This window comes from Solanum stenotomum, chromosome 12 (assembly GCF_019186545.1).
Source record: "Solanum stenotomum isolate F172 chromosome 12, ASM1918654v1, whole genome shotgun sequence".
NCBI lineage: Eukaryota > Viridiplantae > Streptophyta > Magnoliopsida > Solanales > Solanaceae > Solanum > Solanum stenotomum.
In genome coordinates, this window is record NC_064293.1 from 37187343 (window position 1) to 37210614 (window position 23272).

General features: G+C 35.8%; 2 protein-coding genes across 3 annotated transcripts; one reads left to right on the forward strand and one right to left on the reverse strand.

Moving 5' to 3' along the window:
• The first annotated feature begins 1596 nt into the window (after positions 1-1596).
• On the forward strand, positions 1597-8565 carry LOC125846332 (calmodulin-binding protein 60 B-like). Its single transcript, XM_049525729.1, has 8 exons — positions 1597-1973; positions 3088-3163; positions 3802-3860; positions 4743-5236; positions 5323-5483; positions 5579-5782; positions 6624-6861; positions 7477-8565. The coding sequence occupies exons 1-8, from the start codon at positions 1885-1887 to the stop codon at positions 8019-8021; spliced, it is 1866 nt and encodes a 621-aa protein (XP_049381686.1). The 5' UTR covers positions 1597-1884; the 3' UTR covers positions 8022-8565.
• Positions 8566-8848: 283 nt separating this feature from the next.
• LOC125846331 (anaphase-promoting complex subunit 4) lies at positions 8849-22718 on the reverse strand. 2 transcript variants are annotated; one of them, XM_049525728.1, is made up of 19 exons: positions 22567-22718; positions 22371-22482; positions 21802-21893; positions 20821-20898; positions 19866-20105; positions 19647-19727; positions 19053-19195; positions 16742-16902; positions 16554-16654; positions 16396-16470; positions 15242-15421; positions 14479-14558; positions 14261-14359; positions 13093-13197; positions 10850-10988; positions 10132-10356; positions 9885-10037; positions 9573-9654; positions 8849-9095 (listed from the first exon to the last, which is right to left on the reverse strand). In XM_049525728.1, exons 1-19 carry the CDS (start codon positions 22633-22635, stop codon positions 9001-9003), a joined length of 2310 nt encoding a protein of 769 aa, XP_049381685.1. In that variant the 5' UTR covers positions 22636-22718; the 3' UTR covers positions 8849-9000. The 2 variants fall into 2 exon arrangements, with proteins under 2 accessions (XP_049381685.1, XP_049381684.1); XM_049525727.1 differs by having other exon boundaries at positions 16554-16902.
• Positions 22719-23272: the final 554 nt, after the last annotated feature.

Consider the following 23272-nt stretch of genomic DNA (forward strand, 5'->3'; position numbering starts at 1 on the left):
ATATTTTTTTTACACCAATTGGAATATATAGACTATAGACTATAGTGTATGAGGAGAAAAGGAATCTTTAATACAGAAAATAGAATGCAATAATTAAAAGGCTAAATCACGTGGGTGGGATCCTATAATTATGACTAATTGTCTGTTTAGTCATTAAACCAACGACCACGATCAACCCTTACCGCCGTCCACTCCTTAATTAATTATACCCGCCAATACATAATACATTACCACTGCTTAACCATGTGCATACTTTCTCCTTTTTCTTATTCATTTGCCCTTTTCCTTTTTCACTCACGTAATGATAAAATCTACGTATACTCTATTTTTATCAGATTATTATGGTAATCTAAAATATGCTATAATGACTTTTGTTAAAATTGAGGCATTTTCTTCTTAAAAGGTTTCTTATTAATCTAAAATCTCGTATGTTTCTATCTTTTTAATTATCTAAAATTTAAAATAAAAAGGATAAACACATTTTAAATATCACCATTTGTCAACATCAATTTCACTATTTGTGGATACTTCCAACCTAGCTAAAATCTGGGCTTTAAATTTAATATTATTATACTACTTTATTATATTACACACTAACTCTAATTAATTGACCACTAGGTCAACAACATTTGTTTAGGGTAAAAAATGAGATTGGATATAATAATATCATTGATCGACAATTATTATTATTGTTATTATATTATTTCTAGTTTCATCACTTTTGATGGTGGACCATTGCACTACCCTTAATGCATAAATTTCTCCAATTATTATTTAAAAAAGGATAAGGGTCTGAAAAATATCTCAATTTTGACCGAAATTATTGTTACGATATCAAACTTTAATGAGGACCTATTACCCCCCAGACTATTTAATACCGTATTTTAAACATATATATTTGCCCACGTGAACATAAACAATAATGCATAATTATAAATAGTAACGTGTCCACGTGGGCACATATATACCTTTAAAATACACTATTAAATAGTTTAGGGGGTAAAAAAACACTATTAAATAGTTCAGGGGGTAAAAAATACACTATTAAATAGTTTGGTATCATAACAACAATTTCGGCCAAAGTTGAGTTATTTTCCAGACCCTTGTCCCTTTAAAAATTAGGACCTAACTATGATTAAAATCTCAGAAGCATACATTAACTAAATTAAAGTCTTATCACTTTCTTAAACTTTTGTTTTTGTAATTTTGTACACCTTTTTGACTTACTTGGCATCTAAACATCTCCGTCAACTATGTGGAGTCAGGGAGTGTACCATGTAAGCCAAAAAGTATATAAATTACAAAAAAAATAAGTTTGAGATAATAAAACCTTAATTTAGTTAAGTCTTTAAAATTTTGATCATAATTTATAAGGTACTTGTACCTTATTCCAATAAATTACTAAGACCGATTGCTTAGTTGCCTTATGATCGAGACGGCCTATGTTTAAGAAAAAGAAAAAAAAGGAAGAGGTGAAGTAGGGATAATTTAAATTGAAAAGGACAAAATGGAGAGTCCAAAAATAAGCGCGTGAAATAAAAAGGCACGCGTGGGATATATATATATATATATAATATAGTATAGATGCAGTGTACAAAGACAAAAAGGAAAAAAAGAGGAAGCCATCAAAATAGAAACATTCATAGAATGATACTTCCATGAACTTTCCCAGAAACATCTCTTCATCTTCTTTCTTCTTTCAATTTTTTCCCGCTTTCCCTTTTTTCGCTCTTTTTTCTCACTTTCTTGTATCCACTGAGAAAAAAACAAGAAAGTTTTGAGTCTCACTATACGAACAGTTGAATAATTAAACAAAGAAAAAGAAAGGAAGTTTAGATCAGATCTGAAAATTTGAAGAAGAGGAGTGTTTAATAGTCAAAGAAAATGCAGACAAGGTATATGGAAAAACGTGTTTTGGATCCAAGTAGTAGTGAGGAAGGTCAACCTGATAGGAAAAGACCTGCTCTTGCAAGGTAATTTGATTAAAAAAAATGTTTTTTTTAAAAATTTTTGTTAAGGGGTGGTTTTTTTTTTCTTTAGTTGTTTATTTCTTGTTGCAAATTTTAGTACTGAACAGTGCAATTGGGTTGTTTGAGTAATTGGTTATTATGTAAGGTTTTGCTGGGAATTTGAGTTGGTTTGAAGAAATTGTAGAGTTTTTAGTGAGGGTATTGCAAGAATTGTTGTGGAAAGGGGAGAATGGTGATTCTGTTTTGTGGGGTCGTGGTGAATTAAAATTTTTAGTAAGAAAAATGTGATCTTGATGAATTGTGTGTGAGGAATGAGGTGTTGTCATCAAGATCCTTGGAGAGAAGAGAGTGGGAGCTTTGTTTTCTGGTTGTTTGGTGTTGACTGCAAGTGAAGGAAGTTTTTTGATTGAATCTGGCTTGATAATTAGCTTGCTCTTTGTTTTGGTTTATGAGAGAAAATTGAGTCTCGTGCTTTGTCATAACTACAAGCAATCTACTATTTGATCAGCTATGGCACAGAATGAGAAGAGATTTGTAGTGGTTAATTCATGATTCCTTTTTAAGAATTTGTGTCATTTGAGGAGGTGAGTTGAAGGATTTTGATCATGTTGCAAATAGCTTGCAATGAATAACATTACATGACTTCCCCTGTCACAGCCCCACAGGACAGGAAGTGGTCCACTAGACCAACTTTCAAATGGGATCTTCACTGTTAGTTGCCAATAAGATTATCCACATTTCATATTCTCAATCACCATTCAGAGGGAAAATTGTCTCTGTATCTTGCCAGGGACATACTTGAGCTTCCTAAGGGAAGTCATTATCAGGTGTTTGTAATCCTGCAAACACTTGTACCTTCCTCTCATTGTCTAAGTGATAGATTGATGGTCCACTCTACCCTTCTCTTTTTCTCTTAGCAAGTGATCAGTAAAAGCTTTTCATTTTAGAGGTCTTTATTTCTGTTGTGGTATCATCTGAGCTGACATCATGTGACCTGGATGTCTTATATTTTCTTAGAGAAGCTAAAATTCAATGCCTGTTATAGCTTTACCCATCTTTCTGTGCACTATTCATGTCAACTGTAGCATCCTTACTGAAAAGTACATGGTTACTGCAGTGTCATTGTTGAAGCGCTAAAGGTGGACAGTCTGCAGAAACTCTGCTCATCACTGGAGCCAATTCTTCGAAGAGTTGTAAGATTATTAGGCCCCCTTTAGAACTCTCATCTTATTCATTGGGCATTACTTATCTGAAGTTTCATTAACCAACCAACCACTTCATGGTAACTTGTGAAAGTTCGGTTTTCAATTACATAACTACTGTGGGATGATATATATTTCCAGAAGACTCAGCATGACAGATATTTTACTTCTGAGGGAATACAATGAAATAATCATAACTGCAAGCTTTGCGACTATACAGGCCAAGTAAAGCCACTGCCAGATATTTGAACTGGATGTGTCATTGTTTCGTGTAAAACCATTTATTCATATGCTGAAATATTTTCTAAAACTATTTGTGCTTTGATCATTGTAGAAATTTCACTGAGAAACCCCTCCCCCCTTTCAACCTTTGCCTGTTTAGCTGAAAGAGCTAAGATATTAATGTCTTATGTACATGTACTTGAAACATTTGGATTCGATGGGCTTGTCACCAGCCCATGGGTCTCTACATTGTTTTGATAGAATGCAGGGCGCAGAATGGTGCTAATATTTTATGTGATTGGGATGACCAGACCATGCAAACATGTCCATTTGTGTTGTATTTGTACAAGGTTTCTTTTATAGTGGCTTTTGTTTACTTATTTATGAATGTCCATTTTGTTTACCAGGTTAGTGAAGAAGTGGAGCGTGCTTTGGCTAAACTTGGACCTGCTAAACTTAATGCAAGGTATGGCTTCACATATCATAACTCAATCTTTCAGAGAACAAATCTGATTTTCCATAGTTTGTCAGGATGTTTGTATGTATGGGAAATATCCCATCACTCATCAGAGTCATTTGGTATATCCTATTGTTAACTGGTCAATGTTTAACTGAATTAGAATGGGATATGAATTGTAGATGTTGGAAACACTTGAGGGGAGGTTTCACTAGTCTTCTACAATTATATATTTAAATTTAGGTAAGGCCAATATTTGTTAGCAGTCAATCCCTAGGATTAATGGGAGTATGGGAGGGTTTGACCACTTGCTGCAGCCAGAGTCAAGGGTAGATTAGTGTAGTCACAGATGCAGGAAGTCAATTTAGGAAAGAATTAAATCTTAATAATGTTTTCAGAGTTTGAAGTGGTTAAAAAAAAAACTTTGCTAACATAAACCATAGACTAGTCACCTTTTACATGGACATGGTCCTATGTGTCTATCAGATTGTAATTGACTATTTATTTTGTTTGATATGCTTATTGCTATATAAGTTCCATGGTATTGAACCTTCTCACAGGGAATATCCTTCTGCTTCAGCAGTTTGTATGAATCATTCTGACTTCTAGTTCATTTCAGTGCTAGAGCAGATTGATTTTCCCAATACTACGTGTGAAATGTGTAAAGACTTTTAGCAAGTCTCCATTCCATTGGATACTGACCAAAAAATTGACCTAATATCCCAAAACACTAGCATGACTAGGAAGTGCAGTGTGAGGATGTGACCCCTAATTCAATTTTGCATCAAAGATCAATTTATGCCTTTGCTTGCTTGAGCTGTTCATGTACTCTATTTTCTATAATTGAATGTTCACCCTGTTCCGGGATTGAATTTTATGATAACCATGCAGGGTTTCGCCAAAAAGAATTGAAGGGCCCGATGGGAGAAATTTGCAGCTTCAGTTTCGGTCCAAACTGTCACTACCTCTCTTCACAGGAGGAAAAGTAGAAGGAGAGCAGGGTTCCGCAATACATATTGTCTTGATTGATGGAAATACAAACCATGTTGTAACATCAGGTCCCGAGTCCTTAGTTAAACTAGATGTTGTTGTGCTTGAAGGAGATTTTAACAATGAGGATGATGATGGCTGGACTCAAGAAGAATTTGAGTCTCATATTGTGAAGGAGCGTGAAGGCAAGAGGCCTCTCCTTACTGGAGAATTGCAAGTGATATTGAAGGAAGGTGTTGGCACCCTTGGCGAGTTGACATTTACTGACAACTCCAGCTGGATCAGAAGCAGAAAGTTCAGGCTAGGCTTAAAGGTAGCATCAGGTTGCTGTGAGGGAATCCGCATTCGTGAGGCAAAAACAGATGCCTTCACTGTCAAGGATCATAGAGGAGAATGTAAGCCCATATAATGTGTCTTTTGTATAGAAATTACAATTATGTTTGTTGAGGTTTGTAGTAACTTCAATCTTGTTTCCTTGCAGTGTACAAGAAACATTATCCACCTGCATTAGATGATGAAGTTTGGAGATTGGAAAAGATAGGGAAGGATGGATCCTTCCACAAGAGGCTAAATAAAGCTGGCATACATAAAGTGGAAGACTTTCTGCGACTTGTTGTGAGAGACTCGCAGAGGCTCCGAAATGTAAAAAATTTGAACTTGACATGTTGGAGATTAGAACTATAATTGTTAGTTGTATATTAATAATTCATTTTTTGTTTTCCATGTTGTTATTTCAGGTCCTGGGAAGTGGAATGTCAAATAAGATGTGGGATGCTCTTGTGGACCATGCAAAAACCTGTGTTCTAAGTGGGAAGCTTTATGTCTACTATCCTGATGATATGAGAAATGTCGGTGTTGTTTTTAATAATATCTACGAATTATGTGGTTTAATCTCTGGCGGACAGTATCATTCAATGGATTCTCTTTCAGACAATCAGAAGGTTTGTATTCTGTAATTATTTTCTCTCTTTTGTATAATTTGGTATTATGGATTCATCTAGACATGCTTAAGAAAGGGGGGAAATGAAGAAGGAAGACATGCACTCTAATTGGGGCTGTGGTTTCACATGGTAACCCAACTTTCTTTTACAATGGAATACCAAGAGAGCTTTATTTTTTCTCCTAATCTGTGGCCGTTTTGTGAAGTCACTACACTTCAAGAAGCAAAACATATTTGTTTTCATGTTTGTGTCCTCCCAGATCACATTTAGAAGAGATTTTATTAACAAAAGTCCCTCAGAACAAACTTTCCTGCTTGCTACAGTTTGAAAAGGCTCTTTCTTACTATATTTGGCTGTTGTAACTTAGAGATATGATCTGCCAAGTTCTTATGGGATATTCTCCAGAAATTAGTTGCTGAAGCAATGTAATACCTTGATTCACCTTCTCTGTTCTTTTTCTACTTTTTTTAGGCAATAGTTAGAAGGAATGAAGGATACAGACTGCTGAATATGCAAAAATTGATTACAATGAAATTTCCCAAGGCAATGTTGTGCCCTTCAAGTTGCTTTCTATATTATAGAATATTCAACAGTCCTTTTGACCATATCCAAATAATATTTACAACTAAATTTATTTGATACTGCTAGAATTGCCACACTAGTTAGATGCGGTTTGCACTTTCTCCTTTGTCCCTGTGACATTTCGATACTTCACGTAATAGTGGTCAATGGAGTTACGAGTGTTGCTATCATTTGCATAAATCGACCTTTTTTGGATGTTAGTTCTTTTTTCCCAAGTATATGATGAAGTTCTTAAGCAAACATCAAACAATATTTGCAGATATATGTGGATACTTTAGTTAAGAAGGCGTATGACAACTGGATGCAAGTTGTTGAGTATGATGGAAAATCTCTCCTAAGCCTGGGCCAGAATAAAGCGGCAGTTTCGTCTCAAAATGATCCTACAATTGGCTCTCAGAACCATACAATCTCTTTTGATCAACAAACTAATCTATCAAGTCTTCCAGCTTCAATATCATCAGAGCAGCCTTCTATGAATTCGGGACTGAACATGGGAGGTATAAATATGCCTTGGTGCCTAAGATATGTTCCTGTTAAAGTGTGAATTCTGCCCCTTCTGCTTTTACTGCTGTTTGGGACGGTTTTTGGGTGATTGGAACAATAATTCTTCACACCCTAAGATACATTCTTCATGAACTGTGTTGGATTCTGCCCACTCCTCTTTTTGCTGTTTTGGCTTATTGGTGTGATTTCTTGTTGATTGGAATAATAATTCGTCACTAAAATAGTGTCTTAACAAGAAGAAAAGTTTCCTAAGTGAAAAAAGCATAAACACCAGCAGTGTATGTCAGCATCATGCGTTTGATAGACTATGACATGTTCCTTTTGTTTTGAATTTGATACCAGCAAGATCGTTTTTCCGAATTTTTTCGATTATTCTGTAAATAAAATAATGTATTTCTCGGCAAATTGTTTCGCATAAAAGTAGGTCTCTCAACCTGCATTGTTTACTGCTTTGCATGACGTGAAGGATACCTAGTTTAAGGCTTAAAACCTGCAATTACCTGTTTAGCGAGCTAGTTGACCAATTATACTATGACCTCATTTGTCTGTTGGATTGCTATAAGTTCTTCATATTTGTAACTTTAATTGAGATATTTTTCTGTTACCAGGGTATAATGATAGCCTCAGTGCCAGATACACTATGCAGCCTCAGAACATGAATCTAAATGGCAACATGCATTTAAATGGTGCTTCGTTTCCTCAGAACCATTTGCTAGGCACGTCACAACAAGCTCAGCCGCATGGGAGTGACAGCATGCTGGCCCTTCGCCCACCACAGCCATCAATGTCTAGCTATTTTACTGCTAGCACGCCTAATCCTTATAAAGGAGCTGAGGACTTCTTAACAGAGGAAGAGATACGTATGAAAAGTCATGAGATGCTCGAAAATGAAGACATGCAACATCTACTACGTATGTTCAGCATGGGACAGGGTCATGCGCCTTCTAGTGTTGCAGAAGAGAATTACCAGTATGGATCAGCATACATGCCCAACATGTCTTCTAATTTTGGTTTTGATGAGGAACGTACACGTTCTTCAGGTAAGGCTGTTGTAGGGTGGCTCAAACTCAAAGCTGCCTTGAGATGGGGCATTTTCATCAGGAAGAAAGCTGCCGAAAGAAGAGCACAAATTACTGAACTGGATGACTCTTAGATTTGATTTTCCCCTTAGCAACCACTTGGATATGATGTGTAAGGGCTTTCCTCTGAGAAGCATATTATCGCTCTTGAAATTTGGTTTGACAATCCATATGCATCTGGTGCTGGGTTGGGCTCAATCTGAACCTAGGAGCCTCTTATAATGTACAGTTATGCCTGTCCATGGAGATTGCTCTCTCCATTAACAGAATAACATAAGCTTATGATAGTTTTCTCAGCATATTATATGCAGTTCAAAGACGAGCAGTTTTCATGTCCCTAGCTGAAGGGAAATTCCCTGGTTTAGACCTGATTTCTGCTACTAGGGACGGATGGAAGTGACTTCATTTGCCTTGTGCTAACTCAAGATTGTAGCAAGTATGTTTTTATGTTTATGTTGACTGATGCTGTAATTTTTAGTGTTTTGTTGTAATGAGTTTATCAAAAGAAAACATAATATTTGACTCATAGAAACATTTGTTGTGAACATATCATCAAAATGTGATGTGGTGGACCTTCAAAAATTTGTTATATTGAATGAATAATTGTGTTTCGTTTAACTTTGAATATTTGAGGATACGTTGAGTCCTATAATTTCCGATCCAATTAGCTTGTTACAGTACAAAATGTTTTATGATTAGTTGAGAAACATGTGGTGGTATTGACCTTTTTGTTGTGGAAGGGTATGATAAAAAGTAAATTACATTCACAAACAAAACAATGAGACCAATGATACTTTCTTTGTGAAGGTTTGAATTTTCTTTTTTCAGACAAACAGGAAAGGAATTATTGTTTCATGCAATTCAAATTAAATATATTTTCATTTTTCAATGTCAAGTAGAATTGTTGATCCTTCAGCTTTAACATCATCCAACTAATAACTATTAACTAGAAGTGTACAAAGGGTCTACAATTTAGTAAAAAGAAATAGACACAGGCATATCTGACCAAAATTAGTAGATCGTGCAAATGACCCAGCAAACAGCAAGGTACTGTCACTCTGTATCAGAAACTTCATCTTCATCTTCGTCCAAGATGTAAACCAAAGCACGCTTTCTTGCAGCAAAAACACAAGCTACACCTCTTGATGCTGATAAAGAAAATCATATTGAAAATGTCAAATCACTTGCTAGGATATCCATACCAAACGAATAAGTGTCTAGCAATAGTCATCCATATTACATGAGAATTGTTAACGATAATATCATGTGTATCTGGATGAAATTCCATCTGTCATTACAGGATTCTAGTTTTAAGTGCATTTGCAATTCACAGTGGCTCTATTAGCTATCCGGGGGGGTGGGGGGGGGGGGTAAAGATTCTCTAAATACCATTAGCGTAGCTTAGCTTAGCTTGAAACTGAAGTTCTAATTGACAAAGAAATAGGTGTTTCGGCCTTCAAATGAGTAGGACCAATGGTGTTCAGATGTATTCATTTTTGGTATGAAGCAATTAAACATTTTAAGCCCAGAATTTTCTTGGTTAGTTCTCATGAATGTGTTAGCCTCTATTCCTATAGATACTAACAACAGTTGTAACCCAAAATAGTACAAATATAACCACTCACCACTGACTGCCAAAGGAGAAACCACAGAATGAGGAATGCTTCGAACCTTTTCACTCTCCAGTTGCAGGTATATAGCAGAATCCTAGATTATCATGCAGATAAAAAGTCAATTAGTTTCTGATGTTCAGAATAACAAATCATGTAGCATGTATATATACACCTCCATCTATTTCAAATTCAGTGACGCAATGGTGTAAATTGAGCAAAAACAATCCATCCAACATCACAAACTAGAATGCATGCCATTGGATACAGAATTTCCAAGAGAAATTTATGCAGATTATTTACTGGTAGAGTAATGATGTCATATACCTGAAGTTCGTGAAGCTTCCAAGAATTGGGGGCGGTAGATCTTGAAAGAGATACAAATGAAAGGTCACCAGCTTGTAGAATCATCATGAAAGCATTTCCAGAGCTCTCAGAAGTGGTTGCAGTTTCGTTTAATAGCAAAACAATTTGACCCTCCTGCTTTGAATGATGAAATGTTAAATGGCAGTTGAAGGGTTAGAAAAGTTGTAGGTTATAGAAAATTAACACCAGGTGGGAATTTTCCACTTACTTTATAAAGTGAGAGATCAATACAGTGATATCCATCAGGAATACATAAGAGGGCCGCTTCTATGGGATCACGTATGCTGTCCACTTTGCTCAAATCATGTGTAAGGCCCCTGACAATACCTATGCAGTTTGTGACTGAAAGAGAATCATCTGGTAATTTGAAGGATATGTAGCCAGTGAGCATCTGTTGATGTATCTCACTATCTGAAGCATCATGCAAAATGTCCTGAACGAATGGAAAGGGATCATAAGGTTAAGTCTCAATTCTCATCCATTATAGATTACCGACTCTCAACAACTCCAAGAATAATCAGGTATAACTAATGCAATTTAAGTTTAAGCTACAGCGAAATTAAGCTTTCAGAACTTCTACCAAGAATTAGACAATGATCACCATAATTTTGTGAACATATATTTTTTAGACTTTGTGGACCACCACCACATAGCCAGATCTTGATGAGGTCATTTTGAAGCTCCAAAAAAATTTTCATGATTCATTATTAAACACAGCACGAGAACAAATTATGTTCATAACTATTCCATTCAAATTTTTTTTTTTTTGTTTTGAAAACTTGGTTTTTAATATCAAATAACCTAATGACACCAAATAGTGAAAAGGAAAACCATAAAAGAAAAGAAAAAAAATAAGAATCTTAGGAAGATCAAATAGGAGTGGCTTACTCGACAAGGCTATTCATAGATTATGATTGAACAAGTACCTCATAGTAGGACACTGATGCAGGAACCTTGTAAGGCTTTAGTTTTGAAGAGGATGCAATAGGAAAAAGTGGCAGCAGATCCTCACAAAGTAGTTTTTCCGAAATAGTAGAAAATGGCATCTCAAAAGCATCTTTGAAACTGCAATTCAAATATCAGATTAACCAATTCAACCACAGATGAAGGAAACAACACAAGATTTGAGTGATTTATTTAGTCATGCCAAACAGGAAATGCCTTCAAGAGGTTATGTCAAGCTTTCAAACTTTAGTAATAAGATGTTGACTACTGTCATATTACAATTACAATCAATGATACTTTTTCACACATCACATTGGAAACTAAGGTATTCAACAAAAAATGCATCTCATTAAGGAGAATCATTGTATTAGTTGGATATTCATATATATACCATCAAAAGTGCGAAAGCTTCATCATTGGCAAGCCTACATCTCCTTTCTATTGTTATTACTTTCTTCAAGAGACAGTTTTTCTTTTACACCCCTATGGCTTTTGGATCTTACACTTCCTTATGCTGAGATGTGAGCTGCTAAATCCCCAGTGTTTCTGAGAATCTGAAAATGACCTTGCAAAATCAGCTTAAGGTATAACGTGTTCTGCATTTCTGCCTGAAACTATGTTTCCTGGAATGAAGAGGGGAGGGTGAATGAGACAAACCTATATGATTACTTCCTCGAGTTGAACTACTATGATTCACTTCAGGTTGCTTGGTCCAGTTGGAAAGAATTAAAACTAACACACTTCCTCATTTCTATCTAGTTTTGGATGGATTGAGAAAGCTAACATGGAGCAGAACGCAGCCCCTCTACTTCATTTCACCTCCTCTTGTACTTCCTTACCAAACAAGTTAAATGACACTGCTCCTTTTTTTTTCTGAAAAAAGTTAGATGACCCATATTCTTCGCCTTACTTCCATCCCTCCACCCCCTTCTCTTTTCATCAAAGATAGCATAAATGATGGCAGCCTTCATTGACAGCTGACAATTCCTCTATCAGGAGAACTCAAATAAAAATAGGATAGCCAGTTCATGGAGGACATTTTGTACATTCTTCAAGCCAATAATTTCGGAAGAAACAAAAAAAAGTAAGATCATCATACCAAACCTGATTGTAGCAAAATTGAAAAGAAAAGAGGATTAAAACATTGTGTTCTAAATGTGCAATCCCTTACTTCCTCCTGATCAATGATAATGACAACAGAGGGGGAGCAAGATCCAAATAAGTTAAGTGGTCCAAAATCAAGATCCTTTCCAAGTTACCACCACTCATACACGACAGGGAGTTAAAAAAGAAAATGTAAACATAGAAACGACCAATGTAAACAAGAAAGCCAAAATAGCCAAGATTGCAAGCTCAATTTGTTTTAATAACTCCATATGTAGAGCAGATTAATATTCATCAATAGCGAACAGAATTTTCTCTATTCATATCTGATCAAGACAAAGAAGATGAAGTAATGTGCACAAAGAAAGGAGATACAAATCTTTACTGTTGATGGTCTCTTAACAGAAAATACCATTTCTAGATCCGCAATGAAACCTCCAATTTTAAAAAGATAAATTCCTGAAGTAATAGAAAGTTGACTTTTTATTCTGCACTAAATGGAGATGAATTTTGTTTCTTACTACTGGTATTGTTGCATTCAGCCATTAAAGCTTCATGCTGAGCAGTGGGCATTACATTAATAACACCAACAAGCAGAAATTAAGGTAGACAGAAATTGACTTTCCCATTGTTTGGATCAACAGTTGGACAAATGATGTCCAAACACACAGAGAAAAAGCCCCATGCTGGGCAATGGGCACTCCACATTAATAAATAGCAATTAAGTTAGACAGAAACTGAATTCCCGTGTGTTTGGACCAACAGTTAGGCACATGATATCTAAACAGTAAACACAGATACCAGACAGCAAGCAACTACTAAGAATGCAACAACAATAAAACATGAATCTGGGATGTATACACACAAGAGCATCCACTAATTCTTCCCAAATTTTTGGTCTGTTGGCACTATAGGAGTATCAAAATCCAGCTAAACAATATCCACTGCATGCCTATACAGCCAATATTTGAACAGGTAAAAGTAAAAAATATATTTTTTTTAAATATGGGCCAAGCCTCACATGCAGTCGGGATCTTTAACAGTCATCACTACCACATAGAATATTCTAACAAAGATTATGCACAAATCTAGTAAAGAAAAAAATAAAGAGAAGATGTACCAAGTCTCCATTTGTTGAAATTCTTGTGAAAACGTCCTTTTCAAATATTCGAGATCTGAAAACCCTCCAAAATGTGCTAGTTGTTTAATTCTTTCCATCGTTTCCCTAATTTGGAAAGAACATAAATTTTAGAATTACAACATTGATACAAGAAAAGAATAGGCTCTGCACAGTAAAAATGCGAAACAAAAGTAGGTGAAACTAGTTTATTCTGATTCTGGGGTGAGTTCAGAAGAGTATAATAGCCTTCTATTTTTTTTGATAACCATAACAGCTTCCAAATCATCCACACAAAAAAGTTAACATTGCTAATTAAGCAGTGATCTTCAAATGAATCCCCAAAGTTAAAACTTCAGCTGCAAGAGTTTGGAGTATTGGAATAATTTGACATGAAATTTGGGCTAGCCAAATCCTACGCCTAATCAAATTCTGACTTTTTGATGCTTAAGATAATTGTCATTTCTAAGAGTGATAAAACAGGATCCTGGTTATTCCAACAAGCTCTATTGACGAACATCGTCATATTAAGTACAGCTGCATCAAACTTATCATGGAACTTTCAAGTTCTCAACATAGAAGTAGTAGAGAAACCAAATATATACCATTTTGGATTTGATTCAGTTGCAAAATAGAACAAAACACGAAAATAAGAAAGAACACATTTTCACACATTCAATATTTGGAAACTTCTCTTTATATTTAATCCAGTTCAAGAACTTTCAGCAGTCGATGTTACTTAAAAAAGGGTCTTGGTCCAATCTGTGACATTTGGACCATTCTGAAACTTCTTCAGCCCCCATGACTTCTCTTTTCATGCTCTCCTACTTCTCATAGACCATAACTGCCAGTCCTTTTTCGAGTGCCTTAATTTTTTCTAGTCAATAATCATGGAAAAGGAGCCAACAACCTATATTTATAGTAATGAGTTTAAGCAACTTCGCCTTGGGAAAAACGAAAAATTTGCAGCGAGGCTTTAGTTTTTTTTCCTCAGCCCCCACATGCAAGGAAAAGAGAAATGGAAAGAGGTAATGAACATAGGAAAGTGTTTCTTCTACTATTACTACCTTACATAAAAGTCAAACCTTAAAATAAAACATAAACAAAGTGGAGAATAAAGCATAATAACTTGTCTTGTACACAAACTTATTTTGGCTGGAGTACAACTTACAGATCTACTTCGACACTGCTATCTACCTCAGAAAGCTCCAGTAACTGCTTTACAGGATCTTGATCATACAGGAATTTCAAGAATATAATAACAAGTTCACTGCAAAACAAAGAAGCACAGAGGAAGACAGTTTAACATTAAAACCAAGTGATACCATTTGTAAGTAGATAAAAAAATTGATAAGGGTGGAAACAATAAAGAAGGTATGAAAGTTAAACCTATTAAAAGGTAGCTGATCACTTGGTTCAGCCATTAGAATCTTCACAGATTTCAGAAGCCAGCTGAAAAAATTTGAAAACTGAAAACAAGACTAATTAGACCCACCATGATAATCAGACCAACAATGTTATATGGGAGTGAATGTTGGGCTGTTAAAGTCCAGCACACCCACAAGATGAGTGTCGCAGTCGAGGATGCTAAGACGGATATACGGTCATACAAGTTTAAAATGATCACATTCACCAGAAAGTGCAAGTAGCACACATTAGACTTACTTGAAATTCTTTTTATTCATTGCTGCTTTGGGTTGAGGGGCATGCTTCCTATCTTAAGTAGCACTATTATTCTCAATCACGAGTAAACGGCAGGCACCTAAGCATATTTAACGTAAAAGCAGGGAGGCAAAAATATAAAATGCATAACAAGCATTCGTTTGCACTTCTCCAAATTGATCACTTATGAAGTAGGTCAAAAAAAAAACCTAGCTCTGTCAATATACTATCATGCAAATTCACTTGGAAGGAGATCATTAAGATTGAAATCTAGAATAGAAAATTAGCATTTCATATTTCTTTTCAAATAAAGTAACAAACATTTCAAGCTAAAAAGAAAACACTTCTCCTAAATATCTTGTAAAGCCAACTCAGAAATATAAAGACCAAATATACGGTCCCTTACTGGCAGAATAAATCAGAACTGATTTTTAGCACAAAAGATACAGGAGAAAATTGTACAACAAGTAGTACACAGATAAAAATTTACCTGTTGTACAACAGAAGCTAAAACCCTCATAAAACGTTCAACCTGTACGAGTAACATGCCAGCCCTTTCTGTAGCATTATCCATCAACTTCTCGTCCAGGCCGATACCTTTATAGCGTGCACGCCATTTTGAATGCCCTCTCAATTCTCCAATTCTGAATCCAATAATTTCTGCAGCAGGCTGGAAACAGAAGCTAAGTTCTCAAAGCATAAAAGAAATTGACAAAAGTAAATATTACTAAAAAGGTAGGAGTACTCAAGTGATAAGTTCAATAATATCACCAACCACCATCAATTACTAAGTTGAGTAAATGGAGATAGATTTCCATTTACTTCACAGCAGTTATAGAAACTCCTCTAAATACAAGTAGAATCAGTGCTTTGAAAAAGAAAAAGAGCAAGCACCCAAGGGTATGGCCTAGTGGTTAATGAAGTGGTTGATAGCCATGAGGTCTCAGGTTCAAATCCCAGTAGAGACAAAACACTAGGTCCTTCTTCCCATTTGTCCTAGCCTTGGTGGACAGGGTTACCTAATACCTGTTGCTGGTGAGAGCTGACATGTATCCCATGGAATTAGTCGAGGTGCGCCAAAAGCTGGCCTAGACACCACGGTCATCAAAAAAAAAAAAAGAGCAAAAGAACCTCATCTTCTTACACAACTAGTAACCATTTTAAAATTTACCCATTAAAATCAACTAATAATTGCAATCTTCTTTTAGACTCATCAAGAGACTAGCACAACATTTTTTTTTCATAAAAAAGTGGCAAGCACATCATATAACTACACTATGGTTAACCTTTAACTCTAAAAAACGGACAACCAGATATTATTTTTAAAGAAAGTCAACTATAGTAAAAACTAAGAACAGTACTGCATTCAGATTTTGAGCTGTATCCCGAGGGAAAAAACAGGCAATTAAAACATCTACTAGGCCAATAAGAGTTGGCTAACCTTGTAAGCTGGTTAAACCTGTGATACTCTATGTGACTCTGAGGCACTTTTAGAATGGGTATCATTTGAAAATTATTCTATGAAATATTATAGATCAGAGACAGCCTTGCCTTAAGATAACTGACAATTTTGTGCAGTTCTGGCACCATGAAAAAAATTATCTTTGTTTTACAAATTTAAAACAGAGAATAAGTCAAGGACACCTGGAGATGATCAAGAACAATTAACTGAAGCTCTTTCCCCGCACCATTAACTGCCTTTGCTACCCGCTTGAGACCCTGGCAATAGTAGTTAAATAAATTAAAAAATTAAACCAGTAATTCCTCTCCTTAATTAAATTCTCCTGTGGAAGAGGTCATACCGCCTCACCAAGAGAATTTTCTAAAAACTGATGAAGCGGAGGACTGGCTCTGGCGCCACCTAAAAGGCTTAGAAACTCATCCTGAGGAGTAGAGTCAAGTCCTAGGCGAAAAATGGAAAACAAAAGTTTAACATCAACGCAGAAGAGAAGGAAACCATTAAGGTTGACTTTTGGATTTTGAGCATTACCATGGTCAACGATCAATGTGGATACAGCATTGAACTTCTCGTGAAATGTGTGCATAGCATCGGACCATATTTTAGACATGACTGATAGTGATGTCCGGAGGACTTCACTCAGATCTTCAATGTTGGAAGCCTGTTGGGCAACCTGGTGAAGTTCAGTTTTCCTGAGATTGGTTGGTTACAGCAGTTATGATACATGCCAAATAAACTCAAATCAACAAAACACAATTCAAGCAGTTCGTTTAAGGGAAAATCATAAACCATGTCAGTATCCAAGTATGATTGTAAGACTCTTTGTTAGCATGAAAACATATATTGCAATTGTGATTGTGAATGGTCAAACACAAATCACAGTAATAAGGAGTTATGCAGGTGCTAAGCTTGAATTTGCCTGATAACTTTGCACACCTTCATGGCACACACTATAGCTCTACATTAAGTGCTTTGCCCAACCCTTCCAACATCCTCTGCTAAATAAGGACATGATTCGGCGGCTTCATATTTATTTATGCAACCGGCTCCACCAAAAGGAAACTTTCCTTCTTAATGTAAAAAGGAGTGGATCCACAGAAAGTCCTCCACCGAAATCTCCGACCTGAAGGAGCTAAGTCCTCTGATCCAACAAGGACCAGCATTTGGTGAGAGAAAATAAGATACAAGGCACTCAATCTCATTTGCAGGAAATCCAAGAAACTTTTGGAGCACTTCTGCGAGAAAAAATGTTGGAGAAGTCCATTATTTAAAATGAAGGGATCAAACCAAACCTGGGATATATTCTCCAGTCTTCTACTTATGTAGACTACTCTCCACGAGATAGTGGTAAGGTCTCCGTGCACTCTACCCTCCCCACACCCCACTTGTGGAATTTCACTAGGTATGTTGTTGATGTAAACTACTCTGCTGGGAGCCAGGAGTCATAGAACAGAGGCATGTCCTTTCAGGCACTACACCACCCTATCTTGACCTACTTAACAGAGTGAGTGTAGGTATGTTCGACCACTAAAGAATTTAAATCCTATGCCATGTCAAAGTAGCCCATGAAATCCACAACGTCGCTTCCTCTTGACAGAGACCCATAAGCCTCAAGCATCTCTGAATATTGTAACTCTATGTTGGAAAGGTCTATGCATCAAATGTAGCCAAGTACCACGGAAAGTAATAATGCTTTGATGACTATCAACATCGTCCCAACAAGCGTTATCACGCCCCAAATGGATGAGCACATGACAGGCATCCAATGCCTTCAACTTCCATCAAGCGAACCAACGACATACTATTCGCAACCAATACCCAGTACATACAATAACTATATATTACTCTTATACAAATTCTATTTCTTTCTTTTTTTATGACCGCGGTGTCCAGGTCAGCTTTCGTGCACCTCGACTAATTCCATGGGATACCTCCACCTCCTATCAGCAATAGGTACCAGATAACTCTGTCCACCAAGGCTAGGACAGATGGGAGAAATCACCTAGTTTTTTTGCCTCCGCTGAATTCTCTTGTTTTTTCTTCTCTCCAAGGACAGGAAATTCTAAATTAAGTACTTATACTATTTCTTCTTTAAGGATTTCTATTTTTAAATCATATCAAGATAATCAAACAAAAGTACTTGGCTATCTTTGGCTTTAACACAAATACAAGTCTCATTCATGAATACCATATGAGTACCCATACTAATATCAAAAAGACCCATCCGACTAACATCTATGAAGCCTCTATGAGAGACTGAAAGAGAAACAAATTCTAACTGTTGTAGCGAAGCCCATTCTTTCTGGAGAGTGTCACTCTTCTTCCCAATCAACCAACTTCTATATATATACCTCTCAGATACCCTTTAACTTCATGGGTCATAGCTATCAAAACTTCTTAGCTCAAGGCGCTCTCTAAATTGTTTTTACATTTCTGCCTAATCTCTCTTTTTTTTAAATCTATTTCTCAGTCAGACTACTTTTTTTCTGCCTAATCTCACTGAACTGGCAGCCTATGATCCTTGTACAAATTAATGACGCCTAATATTCATTCAGCAGTGACACACTGAGCCACTGGTGGAAAATCTAAGTACCTTGTACCCTCAAAAACACGTGTCACAGATATACTACATTCTACCCTGTCAAATTTTCCTTTTTGTTCTTTAAATTTTAATTCTTAAATCAATTATTCAAAGTCGATGCAAGTAAAAGTCAAATCATCTCTATTATCATCATCTATGACGATTGTCTCAGAAACAACAATTGCTGGTTGCTGCAAAATAGAGTATTTTCACATCTTAAAACAGGAGATGAAAATTCATAAAGTTTCGCTTTACAATTACCTTTTGGAAAATATTGAAGTATTGAGGACTAAGCAGTGAAAGCCAAGTAACCCATGATGTCCTTCACCTTGATCAATCTCATCAGTGATCAGCTCCCCATTGCACAAAACTACTAAATGGCAAAGATCTTTAGACAAGGCCACCTTCAATGACATCATACATAGTGAGAACGATGAATAGCGATTAGGCATGAATTTGGCACAATCTATGCAAAGAACTCCCCTGACAAGTCACATCAAAAGTGCCAATACCTGATTTCTAAAGGTGTCATCATTTTTTGGAATGTGTTACACACTTACACTAAGTTTTTTGAGCAACCAAAGCTGGTTCTGCATAAGCATCTTTTATCATTATCACTATTTTTCTTTTTAAATTACTATTACTACTTTTATCACTATTGTTTTGTAGTGTTTGAGACTGTTCTGCTACCTTCCTGGTATCAACTCCAATAAAATTATTTGAAATGGAAACTAAAATAAAATATTGATGTGAATAAGCAGGAAATAGCAAAATGTATCGTTGAGCAAGACATAAATACTTCAACCTTTGGACAACTAAGATATCACAAGACCGTTGACAACAAAGTAAACATACCTTACAAATGGAAGCATTCAGAAGTCGGCTAGCAACATTGCTGCTTGAGAGTGAACTGGAGACAACAAGGTTGTGTATATTCTAGCGAGTAAGTCCAAGTAATCCACATAATAGAAATAAAATATCAGACAATTAGTCAAAGAGACAGGTGAAATGAAAACAGATATCACTCAAAAAAAAAAAACTCCAAAACATCTTTAATGAAGACAAACAACTTACAACTGTCCCTATTGGAAATATGCCAAAGATATTGAAGCAGATACTTCCATCCTTGTCCCCGCTACATAAAATGTTATATCTTTGATGTGAAGAATTTGATAGCTCCGGGAAAGAATCCTCTCCATCATCCATGAAGCCACTATCCCCAGGTACAAGTCCAGGCATCTTAGGAACTCTAGGGGGAGGAGGAAAGAACCGTGAAGTTCGATCTTCATAACTGGAGGTATTACTGTTCTTGTCCTAAATTCCAAGAGATAAGACTTACAAGGTCAGGAAAGGTGAAACAAAAGTATCAAGATTTAAGAAGGCACAAAAAGCGAAGCACCCAAAACATATCCGGAAGCCCTCCAAACTAATAAGTATCGTAGCATAAAGTTTCAGGTTCTACATAAGGGCAGCAACTCTCTGCAAGTCATCTGCTACACCGTAAAATTTGCTACGACACCTTAACAGAGATAACAAAGATCAAAACATACAGTCCCCCAACAGAAAATACTGCACACTAACAGTCTGAGACAATTCGTTTGATCTTGGAACTAGAGATACAACTTACGGAAGTTCAATCCAGCAAGAAAGCTTAACAACTCTTTAAGCTTCTTCGAGTTAATAAGAGATAAAAACTAATCAAGAATGGCTTCATCGTGGAGCATAAACTGAATCTGCAGGTGGATGTTAAATGGTTGCTGTGGTAGAAATGGATTTTCTCAACACGAGAAAGAGAGGGGAGTTTGGGTGTAATTTTCAATATATTTTCAAATAAGGAACTATTTTCCTTTACTCAATGTAATTGAAATAATGCAGGTAGTTCACAAATGAAAGCCCAAATAAAGTCAGACCTCAACTGGCTGACGTTTAATCCTTGCATGATAAATAACTTGCATTAAACTTGAATAGACTTGCACTACTATTAACCATGGAAAAGTAGTCTGTCAGAAGTTTGAACAAAAAGTAAAACCTTTTTCCCATCCTCCTCCCAATGGAGACACACAACATCAGCCGAGTGGGACTTTATGTTTCGCAACAGCTTTCCGTTCTGCAAGGGAACAGACTAATGAGAAAACAGTATGTACAGAAAACACACAGGAGAATGAACCAATAATATTCTAATTGACAGGGACAAATCTTAGCTTAAAGGCTCAAGCCAACAAAATGGAATTCTTCTCACTCAACCTAATCCTAATGAAATCCACCAAGCTCTTGAGAAAAAATGTTTTTTAGCAAATTACTCACTGTCAATGTAGTGGGTTTTTTCTCTAATTTGCAGCTAAATAAACAAAGTAGATTCAGGCTCTTCATCAAATATAATGCTCAAGAGATAACTAGTAGTCTAGTACTGTATTCATTTTGTAAAATACAAAACAAGTAATGCACATTGAAGTTACATAAATAAGATCCTTAAATAAGTTTTTATCACATCCTTCCAAGATGCAATATCTTATAAGATATGTTTAATGGACACTTATAGTGGTGTACCTTCACTAAAAGCTATTATAAGGTTTACAGGGAAAGAACAATCTATAAGTTCTAAAAGGAGAAAAAGTATCTTCTGGATTACAAATTACAAAGTAGGCTAGTACAACTTCTTTCAGGGAAGACAGCAGGAGTAGGTATCTAGCATATAGTGACAAGGATGCAAATATTGCAGATGGAAAATGACAAAAACTTAGACCGAGCAAGAGAAGTTTGAAAACCATTGGATAAAAATTTATCTTATCAAGATATTTATTTTCAAATAATTATTTGCTACCTCATGGCATAACTTACTTCTTTGTTTTTACGAGTAAGAAATGAAATAATCCAAGGTATTTATAAGATCATCGAACGTTAAATATCTTTGATCCTGCAACTATCATATTTTGCTTAAACAGATTCATGACATACTTAAACTAACAACTATTTGCACTAAGAAAAACATCCTTTATATCATCAAACTTACTTCTACATCATGCAAGGAGATGGTCCCATCTTCAAGCCCAACTGCAATTGCTTTCCCATCAGGACGCCAACATATGGAAGTTATGTTCTTTCCTAAAAGATAGATATTCCATTAGTGGACAATTAAGATTAGGAGATTGATGTTGTAACTTAACATCTTTGACACTGAAAAAGGACCAAACATGCTGATTTGAACATGGAATAGGATCAGTTTTTTAGATTATGATAGCAATCTAATTTTCCCCTCTTATCAGGAATACATTAAATCAGTCCCCACGCTTTCACAAGAAAATCATCTAACAGCCAAACCATAAAACATGTATTACTGAATTTTACTAACTAAAGAAACAATTCACACAAACAAAAAAAACTTTTTATATGGTCAGTTTGCAGGAAGTTCAACTAGTACATCAGCCAACCATAAGTAGAGGTGTCAGCAATAATATCTCCGTTTTCCCTCTCTACAGTTGAACTATTCAACCATCCCCTAGGAGAAAATAATCTTTACAAAACTTTATAAGCTCGTGTTGAGACATCGCATATTGAGGGATGAAAGTAAAAAAGGGGTACCGGGAGTAACAGTCCAGAGCCTTTGCCAATTGAAACGATGAAGTAGAAGCTTGGAGTCTTCTGTAACCATAGCAAGTAAATCTTTTTCTGGATTCCATTCAGCAATTTTAATCTGCAAAATACATACACCCAGAACAAATTTGAAAATAATCATCATATAAGCAGGTTTACAATGCATAAGTGAATACAATCGGACCTGAGAAGCAATGGGTTTGTCGAACTGAAGCTGAAATGGAAGAATCCGTTGGTTTTCATCAGTTTCCATCGCTGCTACTCAGGTGAAGAGGGCGGGGTTTTGGGTTTTTCTTCCTCCTAATTTGAATTGGGCCACCAAATTTAAAAAGGGACGCTCATGATTAAAAGAAAATTTTCTTTCTAAAGAAAAACAACATGATTTTCTTTATATTGTAGGTGTTTTTCAAAGCCGGCATTATAACGGTGCAATGGTAAAATTACTTCACCCTTATCAAGACGTCTCCTGTTTGAGCTCTAGATATGGAGAAAATGGGCGTACAATGAGCCATTCGAATTTAATTGGAGCTCCAATACGACCAAAAAATATATATACTCCCTCCGTCTCACATTATAAGTCACATTTTCCATTTGCACTTACATTAAGAAATAAGGTTATTTTACCCTTATGCCCTTATTTAATGTTTGTTTATGACAACTTTGTAATAAATGATGAAATGTTAGATTTTAAAAATATAAATGCATTTGGATGACTATTTAAATTTTACTTTTTAGAGACAAATTTTTTCACCAATTGATCCAAAAAAAATTAAAATCAAGTTTTTCCCACCTCAATTTTCCTATATATTTTGTGTAAAATGTTTTTTTATATTTTTATATATAAATTCTTAAAGCAAACATGACAACATCACAAAATATTTAAATTCCAT